The 24,021-nt window shown below is 51.4% G+C and overlaps 1 protein-coding gene across 3 annotated transcripts in view; it reads left to right on the forward strand.

Moving 5' to 3' along the window:
• LOC140420007 (ribosome-binding protein 1-like) overlaps positions 1-24,021 on the forward strand; it is a 195,039-nt gene that overhangs the window by 112,575 nt on the left and 58,443 nt on the right. For 2 of the 3 annotated variants that reach the window (XM_072504044.1, XM_072504038.1), the window contains exons 8-12: positions 5,223-5,373; positions 6,182-6,369; positions 15,957-15,994; positions 18,201-18,291; positions 22,003-22,095. In XM_072504044.1, the coding sequence (XP_072360145.1) occupies positions 5,223-5,373; positions 6,182-6,369; positions 15,957-15,994; positions 18,201-18,291; positions 22,003-22,095 (561 nt within the window). The remainder of the gene's footprint in view (positions 1-5,222; positions 5,374-6,181; positions 6,370-15,956; positions 15,995-18,200; positions 18,292-22,002; positions 22,096-24,021) is intronic. The other variant, XM_072504042.1, reaches the window with a different exon arrangement.

Here is a 24,021-nt window from a genome sequence, read left to right on the forward strand (position 1 = left end):
ATAGTCACCTGGAACATCAGGAGACTTAACGACCCAGTGAAAAGATCCAGCATCTTCACCCATCTGAAAAGTATGAGAGCTGACATAGTCTTCCTCCAAGAGACCCACCGAAAGGAGAAGGACTGACTGTGGGTAAGAAAGAGCTAGGTCGGACATTCATATCATATCATAGAATTTACAGTACAGAAGGAGGCCATTCGGCCCATCGAGTCTGCACCGGCTCTTGGAAAGAGCACCCTACCCAAGGTCAACACTTCCACCCTATCCCCATAACGCTATGGGACGAGGGCTGGGTGGGAGGGTGACCACACTGCTTAATAAAAGGACAGCATTTACAGCGATGAGGATAGTTATGGACCAAGGGAACAGTACGTCATGATTAAAGGTGTCCTGAAAGGGCCCTTGTTAACGTGTACCCTCCCAACTGGACGACACGGAGTTCATAAAAAAAAAACCATGGCAGAAATCCCCGGCATAGACTCGTTATGAGAGGGGTCTCTAACTGTGTACAGGACCCACGGACAGACAGATCAAACCCCAAATCGGGGGAAAAGAAATCAAACACTGAGAAGGAACTTGGAGTGTTCATGGAACAGATTGGGGGCAGTGGACCCATGGAGGTTCACACACCCAGGGAAGAAGGGGTTCTTACTTGTCCCAGGCCTCTGCCCCCCCCCCTTTATCGGGGGGAAAGCCGGGCTTCCAGGGGTAATAGGAGCGGAGTACTCCGTAATCGTAATCTCCGACCTCGCTGCACACGACATGGATATGAGGTTGGAGACAGGCCATGGAGGCTGGAAACGGCCCTCCTGACCGATAAGGCATTCTGCAAACGGATATCACAGGTCATAGATGGGTATGTTAACAACAAGCAGAATAGGGAGGTCTCACCCTCCATGTTCTGGGAGGTGCTGGAGGCAGTGATGAGGGGAGAAATTATTGCATACCAGCTGCGCAGAGATAGGAAAGAGAGGGCAGCTAGGCAGCAACTGGTCGACTCCATACTGGAGGTGGACTGGCGATTCGCCACGGCCCCGACAGTAGAGCTACTGACGGAGAGGAAGAAGCTACAAATGGACTTTGACCTGCTCTCCACGAGGAAAGCAGTGTACCAACTCTGCCAGACACCAGCTGAGAAAACAGGCACCACGCGGGCAATAGCTCAGGTTAGGGTCAGCAACGACAGGCTGGTCACTGCACCGGAAAAGGTCAACAAGACCTTTGAGACCTTCTACCGGGGCCTGTACACCTCTGAGCCCCCCCTAGGAGACTCGGGGATGAAGCAGTTCCTCGACAGACAGGACATGCTGGTCGTAGGAGAAGAAAGGGGATGGGGCCTGGAAGCATCATTAGAACTGGCAGAGGTCATGGAGAGTATCACCTCCATGCAGGCGGGGAAGGCGCTGTGGCCAAATGGATTCCCGGCAGACTTCTACAAAACATTTGTGACAACTCTGGCCCGCACTTAGAAGAGATGTTTGCAGACTCGCTGGTAAGGGACCCCCTGTCGCTAACACTAATACAAGCCTCAATTTCGCTGATACCCAAAAAAGACAAAGACTCGACTAAATGCGGATCCTACAGGCCCATCTTGCTACTCAATGTAGACGCAAAAGTCGTGGCAAAAACCCTGACTAAGTGGCCAGAGGATGTTGCGGAGGACCAGACTGGCTTTGTCAAGGGCAGGCAGCTAACTGCAAACATCAAACACCTGCTGAACGTGATAATGACTCCATCTGGTGAGGGAACACCAGAAGTGACCATCTCCCTGGAGGCAGAAACGACATTCGACAGAGCTGAGTGGAAGTATCTCATAGAGGTACTGGAACAGTTTGGTCTTAGGCCAGGGGTCACCTCCTGGGTGAAACTACTGTACAGTGCTCCCATGGCGAGCGTACGGACTAACACCACCAGATCTAAATAATTCCAGCTGCACAGAGGCATGAGGCAGGGATGCCCGCTGTCCCCGCTGCTGTTCGCTCTGGCAATCGAGATACTATCGATCGCCCTCAGAAAGACGAAGGGGTGGAGAGGTATCCAGAGGGGAGACAGAGAGCATAGTGTCTCACCCTATGTGGATAACCTGCTCCTCTACATCACAAACCCCCAAGCCAGCATGGAAAAGGTAAGGGAGCCTTCTTGGGCTACAAACTCAACCTGAGCAAAAGTGAAAGCTTCCTGGTGAACCCGCAAGGGAGAGGGCAGAGCTGGAGGGATTACCGTTCAATCAAGCCCAAACCAAATTCCACCGCCTGGGGATCCAAATAGCCCACCACTGGACACGGATCCACAAATGGAACCTGATGTGTCTGATGGATGAAGTCAAAAAGAACCTGCAGAGGTGGAACACACTCTCACTCTCACTGGCAGGGAGAGTGCAGATGATCAAAATGCCCAGGTTCTTCTTCCTGTTCAGATCCATCCCGATCTACATCCCCAAGGGCTTCTTCAACACAGCAGACAAACTAATCTTGGCATTTGTGTATGTATGTGTGCGTGAGTGTGTGGGCGGGGTGGGAGGGGGGAGGATCCAAAAATAGGCCCTATAAAGGAGAAGAAGCATTGGATTTGTTTTGTTTATTGCCCCGTGTACCAAGGTACAGTGAAAAGTATTTTTATGCGAGCAGCTCAACAAATCATTAAGTACGTGAAAAGAAAAGAAAATACATAATAGGGCAACACAAGGTACACAATGTAAATACCTAGACACCGGCATCGGGTGAAGCATACAAGGGTGTAGTGTTAATCAGGTCAGTCCATAAGAGGGTCGTTTAGGATTCTGGTAACAGCGGGGAAGAAGCTGTTTTTGAATCTGTGCGTGTTCTCAGACTTTTGTATCTGCTGCTCGATGGAAGAAGTTGGAAGAGTGAGTAAGCCGGGTGGGAGGGGTCTTTGATTATGCTGCCCGCTTTCCCCAGGCAGCGGGAGGTGTAGATGCAATTCAATGGATGGGAGGCAGGTTCGTGTGATGGACTGGGCCAGGAAGGGTCAGGGAGGCCTGGCTCTCCCAAACCTACAGTTCTACCACTGGGCGGCCACAGCAGAAAAGAATGAGGGGATGGGTGAAGGAACCGGGAGCGGAATGGGTGAGGATGAACGAGAATTCCTGCATAGGGACATCTCTCCGAGCCCTAGTCACAACGGCACTCCCATCCCCTCCGACTAAGTACTGCAGAAGCCCAGTGGTGGTAGCAGATGAGACAATACTTCAGTCTGACCAAAATTTTCACGATTGCTCCCCTCTGTAACAACCCCAGGTTTGCTCTCGCAACAATGAACGCCACCTTCAAAAGGTGGAGACAGGACAAGCCGACACTGACAGTTAGCGACATGTACACAGACAACAGAATAGCGACCCTGGAGGAACTCATGGAGAGGTTCCAACTACCAAAGGAAATTAACTGAGACATATACAGGTCAAAAAGTTCCACTGCAGGGAAACCATGATGAACCCACAGATACCAGGACATTCGCTAGTTGAGGAACTGTTGGGCATGGGCAACCTAGGGAGGGGGAACTGTGGGGGCCTGTATGGGCGATTGTAGGAGGAAGTGCGCCCCCCCCGGACGAGACAAGAGAACAATGGGAGGAAGAACTAGGCATAGAAGGGGGCACTCTGGATCGAAGCACTAAACAGGGCGAACTCCACCTCCACGTGTGCAGGGCTGAGCCTAATGCAGCTGAAGGTGGTGCTCAAAGTGCACCTAACCAGAACCCGAATGAGTTGGTTCTTCCCAGAGGTGGAGGACAAATGCGAACAGTGCCAGGGAGGTCTGGCCAGCTACACCAACATGTTCTGGGCCTATCTCAGACTTGTCAGGTTATGGATGACCTTCTTTGAGGCAATGTCCAAGGTTGTGGGGGTGAGGGTGGAGCCAGGCACAAAAGTGGCAGCCTTCAGGGTGTCAGAGTAGCCAAAACTCTGATGGGGAAGGGGCCAACGCCCTAGCCTTTGCCTCCCTAATTGCCCGCCGAAGAATCCTGCTCAGCTGGCGATTGGCAGCACTACCTAAAGCTGCAGGCTAGCTGTCTGACCTGTCGGATTTCCTCTAAGAAGATAACATTTTCCATCCATGGGTCGGAAGAGGGCGTCCACAGACGTGGCAGCTGTTCACCAACTTGTTCCAAGACTTGTTATTAGCCAGAAACCAATAGAGCAAAGGGGAGGGGAAGGGGAGACACGGACGAGCCACGGAACTTAAAGGAAAAGAAAGGGGGGGGAGGGGAAAGGGGGGGGTGGCGTGAAGGCCCACAAAAAAGAATGGGAAGGACGCGACAAAGCCACAGGGGATGTGCCCGAGATCACGCTGAAAACCAGAGTGAACAACAAGAACACACCAGTTAATACACGTTCGGGCCACATGGAGTACAGCAAAGGCTGGTCAGTCAAAGGGGGACCATGGCCACGGAGGGAGGGGAGACAAGTGTATGTAAATATAGATAAGGATCTATGTTTGTTTCTGTTTTCTTCTTCTTTCTGTGGTTTTCCTCATTTGTAATTTTAACTACTCCTTGGTTGTGTTTGTTATGTATTATGCGTGGTTATGCAACTTTAAAAAAAAAAGATTTAGAGTATCCAATTCATTTTTTCCAATTAAGGGGCAATTTAGCGTGTTCAATCCACCTACCCTGCACATCCTTTGGATTGTGGGGTGAAACCCACGCAAACACAGGGAGAATGTGCAAACTCCACACGGACAGTGACCCAGAGCCGGGATTGAACCTGGGACCTCGGTGCCGTGAGGCAACCGTGCTAACCACTTGCGCCACCGTGCTGCCCTGCAACTTATAACTTAACTTACAAACTGAAATGTGAAACATAAACTGTGAAAACCAATAAAAACATTTTTTTTAAAACTGAGATTGTAAGGAGGTATTAAGTAATGTGTCGCTGGCTTTGAAAGCGGACCAAGGCAGGCCAGCAGCACGGTTCAATTCCCGTACCAGCCTCCCCAAACAGGCGTCGAATGTGGCGACTAGGGGCTTTTCACAGTAACTTCATTGAAGCCTACTTGTGACAATAAGCGATTTTCATTTCATTTCATTTCATGTGGAGCTAAGGTGGGTATATGGAGTTCAGGTGCAGACCAGCTTTGTTCTGATTGAATGATGAAACAGGCTGAATGACCTTGTCCTGTCCTGATGCCTTGATCTTGCCTGTACCATTGTCAATTTACTGCAACTATTTCCCTTGATTTACCTATACACTCTGGTATTTGCAGTCAAGTCAGCAGGAAACAGAGAGGACTTTACAGAAGAGGCTTGATGATGTCAGCGAGGAACTTCGCAAATCCCAGAGCAGCTATTCCAGCTTGTTCACAGATACCGAGAAAATAAGAGGGGAACAGCACACTACTCTCAATAGCTTCACTGGTGAGTCAATAGGTCAAGTGAGCGAGAAGGTTAAATCCTGGGGTAATGGTTATGAGCGTTTCATCAGACTTATCCTGCATAGAAATGAATTTTCAAAGTTAATGGAATTCACAAATGACCACTCCGCCTGCAGTTCTCCTATCCTACCCATTTCTCCGTCAACTTGAAAATTCTCAGCACTTTTCCAACAGTGTGTATCTCTGGGTGATCACCAAACAAAACAGTTTTACTCTATGATTCAGTAGTGTGGAAAAGGGATGCGATATTCTGAGTTTTAAGTTCGTCCAGGCATAATATCCTGACCTTTGCATTGCTCACTGGGCACTGGTCAGAAACTGTGGAATGTACTGCACAGGGTTTCCCCATTCTTTAGACAGGCCTTGACCTTATTCCGCACACATGAGTGCGGCCTGAACCGGGACCTGGGATTCATGTCGCATTATATTCATCCCCCGCCATCTGGCCTGCGAAATCCTACCAACTGTCCTGGCTTGAGACAATTCACACCTCTTTAACCTGGGGTTACCCCATCTCTGGATCTGTAAAGATTTAATCACCTGCTAATGATCGCATTCTAAGCATTGTCTGGCATCTTTGACTCTGTCTATATATATGTTTCTGGAACATACCTCTTCATTCACCTGAGGAAGGAGCAGCGCTCCGAAAGCCAGTGACATCGAAACAAACCTGTTGGACTTTAACCTGGTGTTGTAAGACTTCTTACTGATCTCACCCCAGTCCAACACCGGCATCTCCACATCATATTCAATGTTAACAGCATGTTTTTCTCTGCTGCTCTTGGCTGCAGATCTTCAGGCTAAACTGGTGTCCACAGAGGATGACCTGAATAGGAAAGCAGAGGAGCTGGAGAAGCTGCGCGTTCAGCTGATGGAGGCTGGCTCGGAGAAAGAACGTCTGGAGGAGAGAATCAAGTCAATCGAGGCTCTGCTTGAGGCCGGACAGAATAAAGAGCTGGAGAAAGAACATCCACTTCAGGTTAGGTTTCCGGTCAAGCACAGATCTTGGGCGGGATTCTCCGGTCTCCCACATCGAAATCTCGTTTGGCGATTGGCTGGAGAATCCCCGCTTGCGACGGAATCGGGAGCGGCGTCACTTACGCGATGCTCCGCCTTCTCCAAAGCGGCGTACTCTAGGAGCACGCTGCACGCCGTATCGACGGCCTCAGGACGTTACCTGAGGCCCTTCCCCCTATACTCTGCGCCCCCGACCGGCCGAGTTCCCGACGGCATGGGTCTCTCATGCTATTTTTTGTCGGGTCCTCGGCGTGGCAGCTGCGGACTCAGTCCAGCGCCGCCACAGTCAGGGGAGAGCCGATCCGCGATCAGGGGGGACTTTGGCAGGGGCTGGGGGCACTGTTTGGGGGTGGTCCGGGGGTCGCGACCCTGGCCAAAGGGGGGACACTATTTGGCAGGCGCGGCAGACGCCATGTTGCACAGCGCAGCCGTTGCAGGCCACCTGCGTGAGCATGCGCGGCCATGGACCCGGCAATTCTTTGGCCGTATCGGCAGCTGGCTCTACGCTGCCTGCCTGCTACCCTCCCACCACCAAACAGAGGATCGGTGGTCGTTTTTCACTGATTTTCCGGTCGTAAATTGCTACCGTTCCCACGCTGCCGTCAGGACATAGCCTGACAATTGGAGAATCCAGCCCCCTGTGTTGGAGGGCGGCCCGGTGGCGCAGTGGTTAGCACTGTTGTCTCACGGCGCCGAGGACCTGGGATTCATTCCCAGCCCTGGGTCACTGTTCGTATGGAGTTTTCATATTCTTCCTGTGTCTGCATGGGTCTCACCCCCACAACCCAAAGATGTGCAGGGTGGGTGGATTGGCCACGCTAAATTGCCCCTTAATTGGAAAAAAAGAATTGGATGCTATAAAAAAAATATTTTAAATCCTGTGTTGGAACCAATTATTTTGAAAATAAAGCAAAGTACAGTGCTTTCCCAGCAAAAGGGCACAGCAAAGTGCTTTACAATCAATGCTGCTATGCCTGCATTGCAACAGTGATCACATTTCAAAGGCACTTTGTTGGCAGTGAAGCATTTTGAAACTTTCAATGGTCATAGAAAGCTCTATCTTAGTACAAGTCTTCCTTTTATTTAATGAAGTGTTTTTTTTAAGGTGTTGCAATCTAAGTGTTGCAGCCAATTTCCACACATGCAGCAAGCTCCCCCCAAGTAGCCAATGGGATAGTGACCAGATCATCTGTTTTGGTGATGGTTGGTAAGGGAAAATGTTAGATGCCAGGGGCAAGCACTTCCTGCTACTCTTCTTCGGATAGCCCCACGGGATCTTTTACATTCACCTGGTAGGGGTTTAAAGTCTCATTTGCAAAATGGCAAATTTGTGCAGCACTCCCCTGGTAGTGAACTGGGAGCACCAACCTGAATGTTCTGCTCAGGTCTCTGTAGTGGACTGTTGGCAGCACAAGGGAGCACAATGAGGAAGAAGATAATGTCTTTTAGAGCGAGCATGAGACGAGCCAAAAGGAAAGTTTAAGAGGAGTAGTGGTAGTCTGTTTCTTTTTAAAGACGAACTAGGCAGATTGCAGTAGGGGTAAGAGGTTGAGGCAGACATTTAATAAGTTATTATTAAAGGGCACGCATATAGAGGTTAGTTCTAATTTGATTATTCTGGTTGCATTCACTATGTTATCATAGAATCATACAGCATCAAGGAGGAGACCATTTGGCCTCTTGCATTTGTGACAGCTCTTCTCCATAGTCCTGCAAATCCTTCCCTTCAAATGTATTCACAGTGCCAGGTCCCAGGTTCGATTCTCGCTTGGGTCACTGTCAGTGCAGAGTCAGCACGTTCTCCCCTTTTCTGCGTGGGTTTCCTTGGGGTGCTCCGGTTTCCTCCCACAAATCCCCAAAAAACGGCTTGTTAGGCGATTTGGACATTCTGAATTCTCCCTCTGTGTACCCGAACAGGCGCCGGAAAGTGGTGACTAGGGGATTTTCACAGTGACTTTGTTGCAGCGTTAATTGCCTACTTGTGACAATAATAAAGATTATGATTATCATTCAAACTGAAGAGACTGCAAATGCCTGACATTATTGGCAAATGGCCAGGTTTGGGCGATTTAATTAGGTTAGTTCCACTTTACATATCAGGTCCCTGAGTTAGTTTTCTGATCAAGTGGTATTGAACTCCTTTTGATGTAAGGTGATCTGAATTTGTAGCTTGTGGCTAGACAAAACATCCCATGCAGTGACATCAATGATTACAGCACAATTAAGAACAGACATAAAGTACAAAAGATTGATTTTACCCTAATCCTTTGGCCAAGAGGCCACTTCATGTTGGAATGGTTCTCTGCTCTTCCAAACATTAAGATAAGTCTTTCTCGAGCTCCAAATGCATCTGATATCTTCATCGCCATGACCCTTAGCCAATCAGTGACACTGTAGCCCATATAACCCTAAAATGTCCAAAGATGTGCAGGTTAGGTGGATTGGCCTTGCTAAAATTGCCCTTAGTGTCCAACGGTTAGGCGGGGTTACAGGGATAGGGCGGGTCCAGGTGGGATGCTCATTCGGAGGGTTGGTGCAGACTCAATTGGCCGAATCGCCGCCTCCTGCACTGTAGGGATTCTGTGATTCTATTGACATACTTCCATTTTATTTCTCCTTGGCTCTTCAGCAGTTTCTCTGTATAAAAAACTTAAAAGAAGCTGCAGTAAGACAGGTTTTAGATTTACACTATTTAACAAATATATATATAATTATTAAAGTTTTTTAACACCATTTTTCTCCCTTACTAACAATAACCCCCCCCCCCCCGTAACAAAAAAATTAGAAATCGCTCAGAGCAAGATATATACATGGCAAAATGATATGTTTACATAGCTTTGTACACTGACCCTCTCCCGTACGTGCTAGTTTCCCCAACCCTTCATGTTATCTCTTGCTCATCCACCCTCCCAGGCAGTCCCCCATTCCCCCCCCCCCCACTCCCTCCCCCCCCCCCCCGCCCCCCTCCCCCCTCCCAGGACGTGTGTGTGTGTGTGTGTGTGTGTGTGTGTGTCCCAAGGTTGCTGCTGCTGCTGACCGACCTTCCTCTAACGCTCCGCGAGATAGTCTAGGAACGGTTGCCACCGCCTGTAGAACCCCTGCGCAGACCCTCTCATGGCAAACTTAATCCTCTCCAGCTTTATGAACCCAGCCATATTGTTTATCCAGGCTTCCACGCTGGGGGGCTTCGCCTCCTTCCACATTAGCAAGATCCTTCGCCGGGCTACTAGGGACGCAAAGGCCAGAATACCGGCCTCTTTCGCCTCCTGCACTCCCGGTTCGTCCACTACTCCAAATATTGCTAGCCCCCAGCTTGGCTTGACCCGGACTTTCACCACCTGAGATATTGCTCCCACCACTCTCCCCACCCCCACCCCCCCCACCCCCCCAGAACCCCTCCAGTGCCGGGCATGACCAAAACATATGGACATGGTTCGCCGGGCTCCCTGAGCACCTTCCACATCTGTCCTCTACCCCAAAGAACCTACTCAACCTCGCCCCCGTCAAGTGAGCTCTGTGAACCACCTTAAATTGTATCAGGCTGAGCCTGGCACACGAGGAGGAGGAATTAACCCTACATAGGGCATCAGCCCACAGACCTTCCTCAATCTCCTCCCCCAGCTCCTCTTCCCATTTACCCTTCAACTCTTCTACCAGCGCTTCCCCCTCTTCTTTCAACTCCTGGTGTATTGCCGACACCTTGCCCTCCCCGACCCATACACCCGAGATCACCCTATCTTGAACTTCTTGTGCCGGGAGCAACGGGAATTCCCTGACCTGTCGCCTCACAAAAGCCCTCACCTGCATATATCTAAAGGCATTTCCCGGGGGTAACTCAAACTTCTCCTCTAGTGTCCCAAGGCTTGCAAACGTCCCGTCACTGAACAGGTCCCCCATTCTTCTAATCCCTGCCCGATGCCAGCTCTGGAACCCCCCCGTCCATCTTCCCCGGGACAAACCGGTGGTTACCCCTGATCGGGGACCACACCGATACTCCCATTGCACCCCTGTGCCGTCTCCACTGGCCCCAGATCCTTAGCGTTGCCGCCAACACCGGGCTCGTGACATACCTTGACGGCGAGAGCAGCAGCGGTGCCGTCACCAACGCCCCCAGGTTCGTTCCTTTACAGGACGCCATCTCCATCCTCTTCCATGCCGCCCCCTCTCCCTCCATAACCCACTTGCGGATCATCACCACATTTGCTGCCCAGTAGTAGCTCCCTAAGTTTGGCAGCGCCAACCCTCCTCGGTTCCTACTGCGCTCCAGGAACCCTCTCCTTACCCTCGGGGTCTTATTCGCCCACACAAACCCCATAATACTCCTACCTACTCTCTTAAAAAAGCCCTTGGTGATCACGATGGGAAGGCACTGAAACACAAACAGAAACCTCGGAAGGACCACCATTTTGACCGACTGCACCCTACCCGCCAGCGAGAGCGGGAGCATGTCCCATCTTTTAAAATCCTCCTCCATTTGCTCCACCAACCTCGTCAGATTCAGTTTATGTAGGGCCCCCCAACTCCTGGCTATCTGGATCCCCAGATACCAAAAACTCCCCTCCGCCCTCCTCAGCGGTAGGTCCCCTATCCCTCTTTCTTGGTCCCCTGCCTTTAATACAAAGAGCTCACTCTTCCCTACATTGAGCTTATATAGCCCGAAAACTCCCCAAACTCCCTTAGAGTCTGCATGACCTCCACACTGTCCATAGCTGCCACTATCTTCGCCTCTCCCTCCTCCGATGGCATCATCATCATGTTTAAGAGCCGCCGCACGTTAGTCTTTAATTGCCTGCCCTTTACGAATCCCGTCTGGTCCTCGTGGATCACCCCCGGGACACAGTCCTCGATCCTCGTGGCCAGCACTTTTGCCAGCAACTTAGCATCCACATTGAGGAGCGAGATCGGCCTGTACGATTCACATTGCAGTGGGTCCTTGTCCCGCTTTAGGATCAAAGAAATTGTCGCTTCCGACATTGTCGGGGGCAGGGTCCCCTCCTCTCTTGCCTCATTAAAGGTCCTCACTAGTAGCGGGGCCAACAGGCCTACATACTTCCTGTAGAACTCCACCGGGAACCCGTCCGGTCCCAGTGCCTTCCCCGCCTGCATACTCCCCAAACCCTTGCTCAGCTCCTCCAACCCAATTGATGCCCCCAAACCAGCCACCTCTTGCTCCACCACCCTCGGGAATCTCAGTTGGTCTAGGAATCGTCTCATCCCCTCTTCCCCCGCTGGGGGCTGGGATCTGTACAGCTCTTCATAGAAGGCCTTAAATACCTTGTTTATTTTCATCGCACTCCGAACTGTGGCTCCCCTTCCATCTTTGACTCCTCCTATTTCCCTCGCTGCCACCCTCTTACGGAGCTGGTGTGCCAGCATCCGACTAGCCTTTTCCCCATACTCGTAGGTCGCCCCCTGCGCCTTCTTCCACTGTGCCTCCGCCTTCCCTGTGGTCAACAGGTCAAACTCCTTCTGGAGCCGTCGTCTTTCCCCAAGTAATCTTTCCTCCGGGGCCTCTGCGTATCTCCTGTCCACTCTCAAAATCTCCCCCACTAACCTCTCCCTTTCCCTGCCCTCTGTCTTCTCCCTATGAGCCCTGATGGAGATTAACTCTCCCCTGATCAACGCCTTCAACGCCTCCCATACCACCCCCACCTGCACCTCCCCGTTGTCGTTGGCCTCCAAGTACCTTTCGATACACCCCCTCACCTTCCCACACACCACCTCATCTGCCAGCAGTCCCACATCCAGCCGCCACAGCGGGCGTTGGTCCCTTTCCTCTCCCAGCTCCAGTTCCACCCAGTGCGGGGCGTGGTCCGAAATGGCTATGGCCGAATACTCCGTCCCCTCCACCCTCGGGATGAGCGCCCTGCCCAGAACAAAAAAATCTATCCGGGAGTAGGCTTTGTGCACATGGGAGAAAAAAGAATATTCCCTGGCCTGCGGCCTTGCAAACTGCCATGGGTCCACTCCCCCCATCTGATCCATAAACCCCCTAAGCACCTTGGCCGCCGCCGGCCTCTTTCCAGTCCTTGATTTGGAGCGGTCCACTGCTGGATCCAACACCGTATTGAAGTCCCCTCCCATTATCAGGCCTCCTATCTCCAGGTCTGGAATGCGCCCCAACATGCGCTCATGAATCCTGCATCATCCCAGTTCAGAGCGTATACGTTTACCAACACCACCCACGTCCCTTGCAACCTACCGCTCACCATCACATATCACCCTCCATTGTCCACTACGATAGTCTTGGCCTCAAATGACACCCGCTTTCCCACCAATATTGCCACCCCTCTATTCTTCGCATCCAGTACCGAGTGGAATACCTGTCCTACCCATCCCTTTCTCAACCTGACCTGGTCCACCACCTTCAGGTGTGTCTCTTGGAGCATGACCACGTCTGCCTTCAGTCCCTTTAAGTGCGCGAACACTCAAGTCCTCTTCACCGGCCCATTCAGGCCCCTCACGTTCCACGTTATCAGCCAGATTGGAGGGGCTCTCACCCCCCCCCCCCCTGCCAACTAGCCATCTCCTTTTCTGGGCCAGTCCCGTGTCCGCGCCTCCCTCACCCTCCAGTCCCCCAGACGGGGGACCCCCGTCCCGACCACCTCTTCTGTGTCCCATTCCCTTTCGGCCAGTGCAGCAGCAACCCTTTTTCCCCCCCTTCCCCCCCCTCCCCTCTCCCCCGCTGACCCCGGCTTCCCCCGCCGTCCCATTGACCTCCCCGTGTGGGAGTCTCCCAATCAATATGCGTTCCTTTGTTCCCCTTCCCGCCTTTTTTCCCGTGACCCCGCGCTGTCCAAAGCCCGCTCCGCCCCCTCTGGCGCAGCTCCTGTCGCGGCCTTGTCTCTCTCCCCCAGCCCATGTAACATTTCCTGCGCGTGATTGACCCCCTATATACAACAACCATCACACATCAAACCTCAAACATCCCCCCCACCCTCACAAACCCTCAGTTAGAGTCCAACTTTTCGGTTTGTATGAAGGTGCACGCCTCTTCAGGCATTTCAAAGTAATAGTGTTGGTCCCTGTATGTGACCCACAGTCGCGCTGGCTGCAGCATTCCGAATTTCACTTCTTTCCGGTACAATGCCGCTTTGGCCCGGTTGAAACCCGCTCTCCGCTTTGCAACCTCCGTGCTCCAGTCCGGGTATATTCGGATCTCTACATTGTCCCACTTACTGCTCCGCTCCTTCTTGGCCCATTTCAGGACCCTCTCTCTGTCCGTGAATCGGTGAAACCTCACCACCATCGCCCTTGGCGGCTCATTTGCCTTGGGCGTCCTCAACAGCACCCGGTGCGCCCCGTCCAGCTCCAGCGGCCTCGAAGGGGCCTACACGCCCATCATCGCCCCGAGCATCGTGCTTGCGTGTGCCCCGGTATCGGCCCCCTCCACTCCTTCAGGGAGACCCAGGATCCGCAGATTCTTTCTCCTCGACCTGTTCTCCAAGTCTTCGAGTCTTCCCGCCCACCTCTTGTGTAGCGCCTCGTGCTGCTCCACTCTCACCGCCAGGCCTAAGAGCTCGTCCTCATTCTCACTAACTCTTTTCTGTACCTAGAACATAGAACATAGAACAATACAGCGCAGTACAGGCCCTTCGGCCCACGATGTTGCACCGAAACAAAAGCCATCTAACCTACACTATGCCATTATCATCCATATGTTTATCCAATAAACTTTTAAATGCCCTCAATGTTGGCGAGTTCACTACTGTAGCAGGTAGGGCATTCCACGGCCTCACTACTCTTTGCGTAAAGAACCTACCTCTGACCTCTGTCCTATATCTATTACCCCTCAGTTTAAAGTTATGTCCCCTCGTGCCAGCCATATCCATCCGCGGGAGAAGGCTCTCACTGTCCACCCTATCCAACCCCCTGATCATTTTGTATGCCTCTATTAAGTCTCCTCTTAACCTTCTTCTCTCCAACGAAAACAACCTCAAGTCCATCAGCCTTTCCTCATAAGATTTTCCCTCCATACCAGGCAACATCCTGGTAAATCTCCTCTGCACCCGCTCCAAAGCCTCCACGTCCTTCCTATAATGCGGTGACCAGAACTGTACGCAATACTCCAAATGCGGCCGTACCAGAGTTCTGTACAGCTGCAACATGACCTCCCGACTCCGGAACTCAATCCCTCTACCAATAAAGGCCAACACTCCATAGGCCTTCTTCACAACCTTATCAACCTGGGTGGCAACTTTCAGGGATCTATGTACATGGACACCTAGATCCCTCTGCTCATCCACACTTTCAAGAACTTTACCATTAGCCAAATATTCCGCATTCCTGTTATTCCTTCCAAAGACCTTCCAAGACCTCCTGGATCTTTACCTCGTGGGCCTTCTGGGTGATCCCTAGTCCTCCAATTACCGAAAGCATAGGCGCCAGCATCTCCTTGCACAGCTCCTCGAAGCAGCGCTTGATGAACTCCTGCAGCTCCGGCCCGCACTCCGCTTTGTCCCCGGCCGCCGCCATTTTGGTTTTTTCCCCTCGCTTCTCCCGCTGCTCCAATACTGCTTTTTTGGCCGTTGCACTTCTGGTTCAGTCCATAAAAGTTGGAGGGGGGCCTCTCTCTTCCCTTCCCCACGGGTTGTCTTCGAAAAACTGCCGTTGGGGCTCCTCTAGCGAGCCCGAAAGTCCGTAATAGCGAGAGCCGCCGAATCGTGCGGCTTAGCTCCGCATAGCCGCAACCGGAAGTCCTAGATTTACACTATTAATGTACAAGTGTACTTTGTAGTGACATGGTGCTTTGTTTTTTGGGAGTCCCACTGGAGTCAACTAGCTAGCTTGCTGCAGTGCTAAGTCAGTGGGGTTTTCTTAACAATGAAATTAAAACGTTAGCTGTACCCCTGTGGTTAGGGAAAAGGAAAGCTATTTTGGTGGTTCTGTGGGTTCCTGCTGCCCTATTGGGTGGGACCACTGATATCCCACTGCCAAAATGGAACAAAGCAGATCGAGCGGTCGCTCAAACACTACTAAGAATGAACTAAACCCTGTCCACATGCAGCTGCAGTACAGTTTGAAGTAGTACTCTTTAAGTAGGAGGCCTCTCCCATAGAGCTGCCAATCTGGTTGGATATGTTCCTGGAGGTTTCATTGCATGACCTGCCACCTCTAATTACCCTATCCCAGTACTCCCTAGTGCTGGTCACCAAACATTTCTAATAATTGGCTCTGACCTGTTTGTAACCCGCCTAATGTGGCTTCTTTCTCATCTTAGTTGCCTATCTTTAAAAAAGCAAAGTCCATTTTGTGTGCAGTTTTGACTATTTTCTTGTCATGCTTACTGGCCCAGAGTCCAGCCATGACTCATGTCAAAAATGCACAGGCAAGGGATGGAGTGGAACTGAGGTGAGATTTGTTTAAAATAATGATAATTCTTTGGACTGGGAGCAAAATGTAATCTGTTCTGAAAAGTCACATCAAAACCGCATCAGTTTACACATTAATGTTTGGGGCATCTGCTGGCTGATGTGGAAGTTTGAGGAAGGATCTGTTCTACAAATGTTATTGTGCTTAAACCTGTTTTAATTTATTTTAACATTTCAGGCCACACAACAGGTAGAACTAGAACAGCTGGGTAACAGGTATGGTACTGTTTCAAAAGCATTTGAATGACTGTGTCTTTGCATGTATGTTTGTGCGGGAATGTGTGCGTGTCTGTGCATGCCTGCATGTGTGCAAGAGTGTGCAAGAAATTGGCTCATTAACACTTGGTTTTCAGGGATGCGAATGTCCTTAGAACTCCATGGGCTGGATTCTCTGATTTTGAGACTAAGTGCTGAAGCCGGCGTGGGAACAGTGCCGTTTTACACCCGGGAAAATGGCGCAAAACCTCATCCGATCCTCCGTCTGGTGGGAGGCTAGCAGGAACGCAGCGTCAAACCCCCGGATCTAGCTGTGGATACGGCCGTAGAATTGCCGGGTCCGTGGCTGCCTGCAACGGCCGCGCCGTGTAACATGGCTCCGGGTGCGTGCGGACCCGGCCTGCCAAATAGTGCCCCCCTTTGGCCAGGCTCACCACCCCCCACCTGTGCCCCAACGCCCGCCAAAGCCCCCCTGCCCGCGGATCAGCTCCCCCCGACTGAGCGGTGCTGGATTCAGTCTGCAGCCGCCAAGCCAGGTCCCTGAAAAAAAATAGCATGAGTGACCCACGCCGTCGGGATCTTGGCCCATCAGGGGCGGAGCATTGGAGGAGAGCCTCAGGTGACGTCCTGCGGCCGACCCAACGGCGTGCGATGTACTGTATCCCGTTTTGGAGGGGGTGGAGCATCGCAAAAGCGGCGCCGCCCCCGATTTTGGTGCCAACGGGGATTCTCCGGCTGATTGCCGAACGCGATTTCAGCGTCGGAGACTGGAGAATCCCGCCCCATATTTCTCTTCTGTAAGCTACTCCATCGAGGTCCTGATCAGAATCCTCTTCAGCAGAATCCATATGGCATCTCTGCTTTCCTTGGCACTCTGGCTGCCCTTGCTGCAGTCTACCCGTGTCCACTATCTCACCAGATGCCGATTCAGGCCTCCATGTTAGATACACACCATGTCAGCATCTGGTGAGAATAAAAACATCACTCCATTGATGTTCCTCCACTGCCTGGCCTGGTTGCTTTTCTTAAGTATCAAAAGAAGAAGGCAGAATGGGAAGGTTGTGATTGCGGGAGGGGTGGAAGTAAGACGTGCATGCTTACATCATTTTCAGCTTGCAAATCAGAAGGGTGTTTGAGATGAGGGGAGTTGGGATGCGAGAAGCAACATTAGGTATAAGGTTACCGAGTTCTTTGATGGCCTTCGTCCCACTGCTAGCCAAGGTCCCAGCAGTGAACATTGCAAGATTGGCCAGCACCATCTCCCTGCCTCCACCCCGCACTGCCACGCGCCCCCCACTCCCCACCCCCATTAGTTCCTATTGCCTCTAGTCATGTGCCACTAGGTCTTGAAAGAGAAAAAGAAGTGTGTCAGTGTAAGTGATGCTTTCTGAGTGACATGGCAGCCATGGTTGAAGAGCTGGCTCTGTGTGGAGGTTGTGAGATGTGGACAAGTTTTGTGGCAATGCTGTGTGAGTATGAGGGAGAGGTGAAGCATACTAATATTAGGTATGAACCCTGATTGAACAAAATTGTTAATAAGTGTGTGATAGGGCTGTGGTAATTTGAGGCTCGTGGTGCAATTGGTAGGATATGATTTTTGAAAATGCGTTCACTGACCGTGACCATTTGATGGTCTCTTTGAACTTCAGCATCCAGGTCCTTAGGACTTGGTTCATGCAATTGAACTCCATGGCTGTCTGCTCCCACTGACTTTATAATTTGTGTCTGGGGTGGGGGTGGAGGGGCATATCTCTCCTTCTTCCCATTACCTCCACCAAATCTCCAGTCCAGTGTCTGAAACTTTTGGGACACACTACTGTTTCCTATGTTGGGTCAGTCATCACTATTTCCCAGGTCTTATTCATTTCTTGTACAAATGCCAGCACCTTTTACAGCCACAATGCTCCCCTTTGAAGGATGCAGGCTAGCTTTAACTGGTGCTAGCAAAATACGATTCGCATTTGTGTGCGGCAAATAAACAGCAGTGTTGGTGCTGGCTGCAAGAAGAAACTATTCAGGTGAATTTGACATGCTTGCCTGTGTTACATTGAACAGGCACAGGCTAATCGCGCGTTGCAATTCCTGTGCTCACTATTACTCCCCAATTTAGTACTCACTGTGCATGTGTGAGCTTGTGAGTGCGAGTGTGTATGTATATGTAGCTGGCTGGTTGTGTGATTACCATTGCTCATTCTTCTGTCTTTAGACTGAAGGATAAAGTTGTTCAGATTACCACTTTGGAGCAGGAGGTACTGCAGCTCAAAGAAACAGTGGAACAGCAAAAGAACAAAAACAATGTGAGTGTTCTACGGCTCAAGCTTTGGTTGTGATTCTTACCAAGAGGTTTTAACTGCAGCCATCCAAACGTTTTAGGGAGTTCTCTGGTTCCAGTCAGAGTTTGTTTCCATGTGGCAGCAGTGCCCCACTTATCCATCACTGCTACCAGTGGCCGAAACTGGGGCGGGATTCTCCGTAATCAGCGCGATGTCCGCCGACCGGCGCCAAAAACGGCGCGAATCAGTCCGGCATCGCGCCGCCCCAAAGGTGCGGAATTCTCCACATCTTGAGGGGCCGAGCCTTTGCCTTGAGGGGCTAAGCCCGCGCCCGACTGATTTCCGCCCTGCCAGCTGGTGGGAAAGGCCTTTGGTGCCACGCCAGCCGGCGCGGAAATCACTTTGCCGGGCGGCGCATGCGCGGGAGCGTCAGCGGCCGCTCACGGCATCCCCGCGCATGCGCAGTGGAGGGGGTCTCTTCCGCCTCCGCCATAGTGGAGACCATGGCGAAGGCAAAAGGAAAAGAGTGCCCCCATGGCACAGGCCCACCCGCGGATCGGTGGGCCGCGATCGTGGGCCAGGCCACCGTGGAGGCACCCCCCGGGGCCAGATCGCCCCGCGCCCCCCCCAGGACCCCGGAGCCCGCCTGCGCCGCCGTGGTTCAATCCATGCCGGCTGGCGTGGGTTGACAGCAGCGGGACTTCGGCCCATCGTGGGCCGGAGAATCACCGGGGAATTCCCGCCTACCGGAGCAGCGCGATTCCCGCCCCCTCCGAATATCCGGTGGCGGAGAATTCGCGACACGGCGGGGGCGGGATTCACGCCAGCCCCCGGCGATTCTCCAACCCGGTGGGGGGTCGGAGAATCACGCCCCTGAAGTTAGTTTCAGTGATGTGAACTTCCAGTTTGCAAGACTCCACGCTGGGAGTACAGATTCATAAAATGCAGCTCTTCTTGTGTTTGTCTCTCGTACATGATTTACTTGATGAAGTGAGACCTGATATCGCTGCATCAGCCAAAGTGTTGGAGGTGAGGCAGGGCTCACAAGAAGCAATCTAATTACGCAGTGAGCTGAGTATGTAAACAGAGTTGCTGCAAACCAAACTCACAGGTTCCGAATAAAAGCAGGATTATTTATCCAGCAAGATATGATGAGTGAAGAATAGTTATGTAAAATCAATTATGTGCATAAAGTAATCCCAGTCTCTTACAGCAGTGGGGTCTCCAGGTGTGAATGGCAGATGAATTATCTAAATCGCCTCCATTCTAATAATATTAATCTTTATTAGTGTCACAAGTAGGCTTACATTAAAATTGCAATGAAGTTACAGTGAAAATCCCCGAGTCGTCACACTCCGGTGCCTGTTCGTGTACACTGAGGGAGAATTCAGAATGTCCAATTCACCTAACAAGCACGTCTTTCAGGACTTGTGGGAGGAAACCGGAGCACCTGGAGGAAATTCATGCAGACACAGGGGGAATGTGCAGATTCCGCACAGACAGTGACCCAAGCCGGGAACCAAACCTGGGATCCTGGCACTGTGAAGCAACAGTGCTAACCACTGTGCTACCGTGCCGCCCATTTCTGACCAGAATTTGGTGATTTTACCACCTATAGCCCTTACTGGGTAGCTCTGGAGTTTGGCTTAGATAACAAAGGCATAAGGAACTTCTGTTAGGTGGCGATATAGCAACGCAGGTGAGATTGCCCTCAAATATCTCCTTTGCCGTTCCCATATCTCTGTAACCTACTATTAATTATCCAAAATCTTGAGCAGCACGGGGTTAGCCCTGCTGCCTCATGGCACCAAGGTCCTAGATTCGATCCCGGCTCTGGGTCACTGTCTCTGTGGAGTTTGCACATTCTCCCCCTGTTTGCATTGGTTTCGCCCCTACAACCCAAAAGATGTGCAGGTTAGGTGTATTGGCCACGCTAAATTGCCCCTTAATTGGAAAAAAATGAATTGGGCATGCTAAATTAAAAAAAAAACTCCCCAAAATCTTTGCGCCACTTCAATTCTGGCCTCTTGCTCATCTCCAATTTTAATTGCTCCACCATTGGTGAACGTGGTGTCGGCTTGCCAAGACCCTGAGTAGTGGAATCCCCTCTCGAAACCTGCCTGCTTCTCCACCTCTCTTTTCTCCTTTCAAACACGCTTTAAAACTGTTAACCTCTTCAACCGATCGTTTAATAGCTTGACCCACTATATTTTTCTGCGACCACCAATTTTGGGGTAAAAAATATTCCTGTGAAGCACCCTGAGGTGTTTTATTTAGTGAAAGGCTCTGAATAAGTGGAAGTTATTGGTGTTGGAATGGAAAGGGTTAAGGGGAGATCGCGCAGAGGTGTTCCAAGCAATGAGTGGTTTTGATGGAGTAAATATGGAGAAGCTATTTCCAGTGACTGGAGGGTTGGTTGTGAGAGGGCACAGATTTGGGATAATTGGCAATAGAAACAAATGATAGAGATGAGCAGAAACATCTTGACATTGTAGGTTTTGGTGATGGCTCAAAGGTTGGCGGAAGGGGATTCGATAGGAACTTTCATTAGGGAATTTCAAATATAAGTGAATGGATTGGTGGTGCTATGGTGAGCGAGCAGAGGGAGTTGAGCTAATTGAAGAGCTCTTTCGAAAAGCTGGTGCAGGCACCGTGGGCACCGTGGGCTAAATGGTCATCTTCTGCGCTGTGTGATTCTAAAACCAGGGCAAGTTGCTTATTGTGTCTGCTGCCAGCTGCTTGCATTCAGTTAGATGTAACTGCTCTGTGTAGCCATCACAATCACTTATCATTACTGTGCAGATCAAATTGAGATGAGGTATTAACCCACTTACATTAATTAGCTAAATTCCAGCCATGCCTTTAACTTCAGTCACTAGCTTGGCTTGAGTTGTTGTGCAGAAAGCAGCAAGACTCTTGCCTCTGGGGAGGGTCATGGGTTCAAGTAACATTTCAGAGACTTAAACACATAATCTAGGCTGACCCGCCCCAGTGTAGCACAGAAGGAGCGCTGCTCTCTGAGGTGCCATGGGACCCTGAACCAAGGCGCTACCTGGCATGTCAGCTGAATGCCACTATTTGAAGCAAAATAAGAAAGTTATGGAGTGTTCTGATGGGAGTGCCTTGGAGCCAGAAGCTCTGGGTTCCAGTCCCACTCAAGGCTTGATGGCTACCTTGAGTAGCCAAAGCTCCAGACTGCAACATGCATGTGAAGGTGTATCTTGCCACAGCAACTCGGACTCCTGGCAGTAGGGGGGATGGGGGGAGTAGCGGTTGGCTCAATTGTTTGGACGGGCAGTGTGGATCAGATTGATACCAACAGCATGAGGTTTGATCCCTGTTCTGGCTAGGTTGGGTTTGGGACCTGCCTCTTTACCCTGCCCATGGTGGAGATTGCGGCGCTGCAGGTCGGACCAGCCTTTAGATAGAGAACTGAAGAAGGGACGCTTTCCCCGGTGTCTTGGTCAATATTTATCCCTCAACCAACATAACAAAAAAAAAAGATGATCTGGTCATTTATACATTGCTGTTTGTGGCACCTTGCTATATACACATTGATTGCTGTGTTTCCTACATTACAACAGTGGCCACACTGCCAAAAGTAGAACATTGGCTGGAAAGTGCTTGGGACATCCTGAGGCTATGAAAGACTCTACATAAATGGGAGTTATATATTTTTGGTATCTTGCCTGTGAATCTGTGCATGGCGTGTCATTAAAAACTGTTTCTAAATAGGACCTTCGAGAGAAAAACTGGAAGGCCATGGAGGCTTTGGCATCAGCGGAAAAAATGTGCGGGGAGAAATTCAGTGCTGCTAAGCAAATAAAGGTTGTACTCTTCGTGATGTAATGGCATGTATCTGGCGCTTGTACGCTCTTCAGAGGAAATCTTTGGGATCTGGGTTTTACCACTTATTCTCTCACTCATTGCCTTAGTGGTAAATTGGGGGTAGGTGAGTAGCAATGGTAGGCCAAGGGATGTTGGAATTTTCAGTAAGAAGGGCAACCTGGAGATTCCCAATTCTGTCCAACATGTATGTCGTCCTTTCATCGTAGTTTCACCAGGTTGGACATCTTGGGCGGGATTCTCCGACCCCCCGCCGGGTCGGAGAATCGCTGGGGGCTGGCGTGAATCCCGCCCCCGCCGGTTGCCGAATTCTCCGGCACCGGATATTCGGCGGGGGTGGGAATCGCGCCACGCCGATTGGCGGGCACCTCCCGGCGATTCTCCGGCCCGCGATGGGCCGAAGTCCCGCTGCTGGAATGCCTGTCCCGCCGGCGAGAATCAAACCACCTCTCTTACCGGCGGGACAAGGCGGCGCAGGCGGGCTCCGGGGTCCTGGGGGGGGCCGCGGGGCGATCTGGACCCGGGGGGTGCCCCCACGGTGGCCTGGCCCGCGATCGGGGCCCACCGATCCGGGGGCGGACCTGTGCCGTGGGGGCACTCTTTTCCTTCCGCCTTCGCCATGGTCTCCACTATGGCGGAGGCGGAAGAGACCCCCTCCACTGCGCATGCGCGGGGATGCAGTGAGTGGCCGCTGACGCTCCCGCAAATGCGCCGCACGGCAAAGTCAGTTTCGCGCCAGCTGGCGGGGCACCAAAGGCCTTTCCTGGTGAGGGCTCGGCCCCTCAAGATGCGGAGGATTCCGCACCTTTGGGGCGGCGCGATGCCGGACTGATTCGCACCGTTTTTGGCGCCGGTCGGCGGACATCGCGCCGATTGCGGAGAATCCTGCCCCTTATTTCTCAGGTGGTTGCAATCTCAGTTTCGGGACATCACTACAGAGTCCCTCAGGAAAGTGTCTGAGGCCCAACCATCATCAGCTGCCTCATCAAAGACTTTCCCTCCATCGTAAGGTCAGAACTTGGGATGTTTGCTGATGAATACACAGTATACTCAGTACTATTCACAAACTCCTCAGATTCTGGAGCAGTTTGTGCCTGCATGCAGCAAAACATGGACAACACTCGGGCTTGGGCTGAGAAGTGGCAAATAACATTTGTGCCATATAAGTGCCAGGTAATGACCATCTCCAACCAGAGAGAATCAAACCATCTCCTCAATTTTCATTTAATGGCATTACCATTGCTGAATGTCCCCCACTATTAGTACCCTGGGGGTTTATTGTTTTTAAAAAATATATATTTTATTAAAGTTTTCAAACACAATTTTTTACCTTACAAATCAACAAAAACGGGCTGCTGCTGCTGGCTATCTATCTTCCCCCTAACGTTCCGCTAGATAGTCGAGGAACGGTTGCCACTGCCTGGGGAACCCTTGAGCCGATCCTCTCAGCGCAAACATCATCCGCGCCAGTTTTATGAACCCCGCCATATCGTTTATCCAGGCCTCCACGCCGGGAGTTTCACTTCCTTCCACATGAGTAAAATCCTACGCCGGGCTACTAGGGACGCAAAGGCCACAATATTGGCCTCTTTCGCCTCCTGCACTCCCGGCTCATCCGCTACCCCAAATATAGCTAACCCCCAGCTTGGCTTAACCCGGACCTTCACCACCTTCGAGATCACTCCCGTCACTCCCCTCCAATACCCCTCCAGTGCCGGGCACGACCAAAACATATGTGTGTGGTTCGCCGGGCTTCCCCTGCACCGCCCACACTTGTCCTCCGCTCCGAAGAACCTGCTCAACCTCGCTCCCGTTATGTGTGCTCCATGCAGCACCTTAAATTGTATCAGGCTAAGCCTGGCACACGAGGAAGAGGAATTACCCTACTTAGGGCATCAGCCCACAGAC

This window comes from Scyliorhinus torazame, chromosome 1 (genome assembly GCF_047496885.1).
Source record: "Scyliorhinus torazame isolate Kashiwa2021f chromosome 1, sScyTor2.1, whole genome shotgun sequence".
Classification (NCBI taxonomy): domain Eukaryota; kingdom Metazoa; phylum Chordata; class Chondrichthyes; order Carcharhiniformes; family Scyliorhinidae; genus Scyliorhinus; species Scyliorhinus torazame.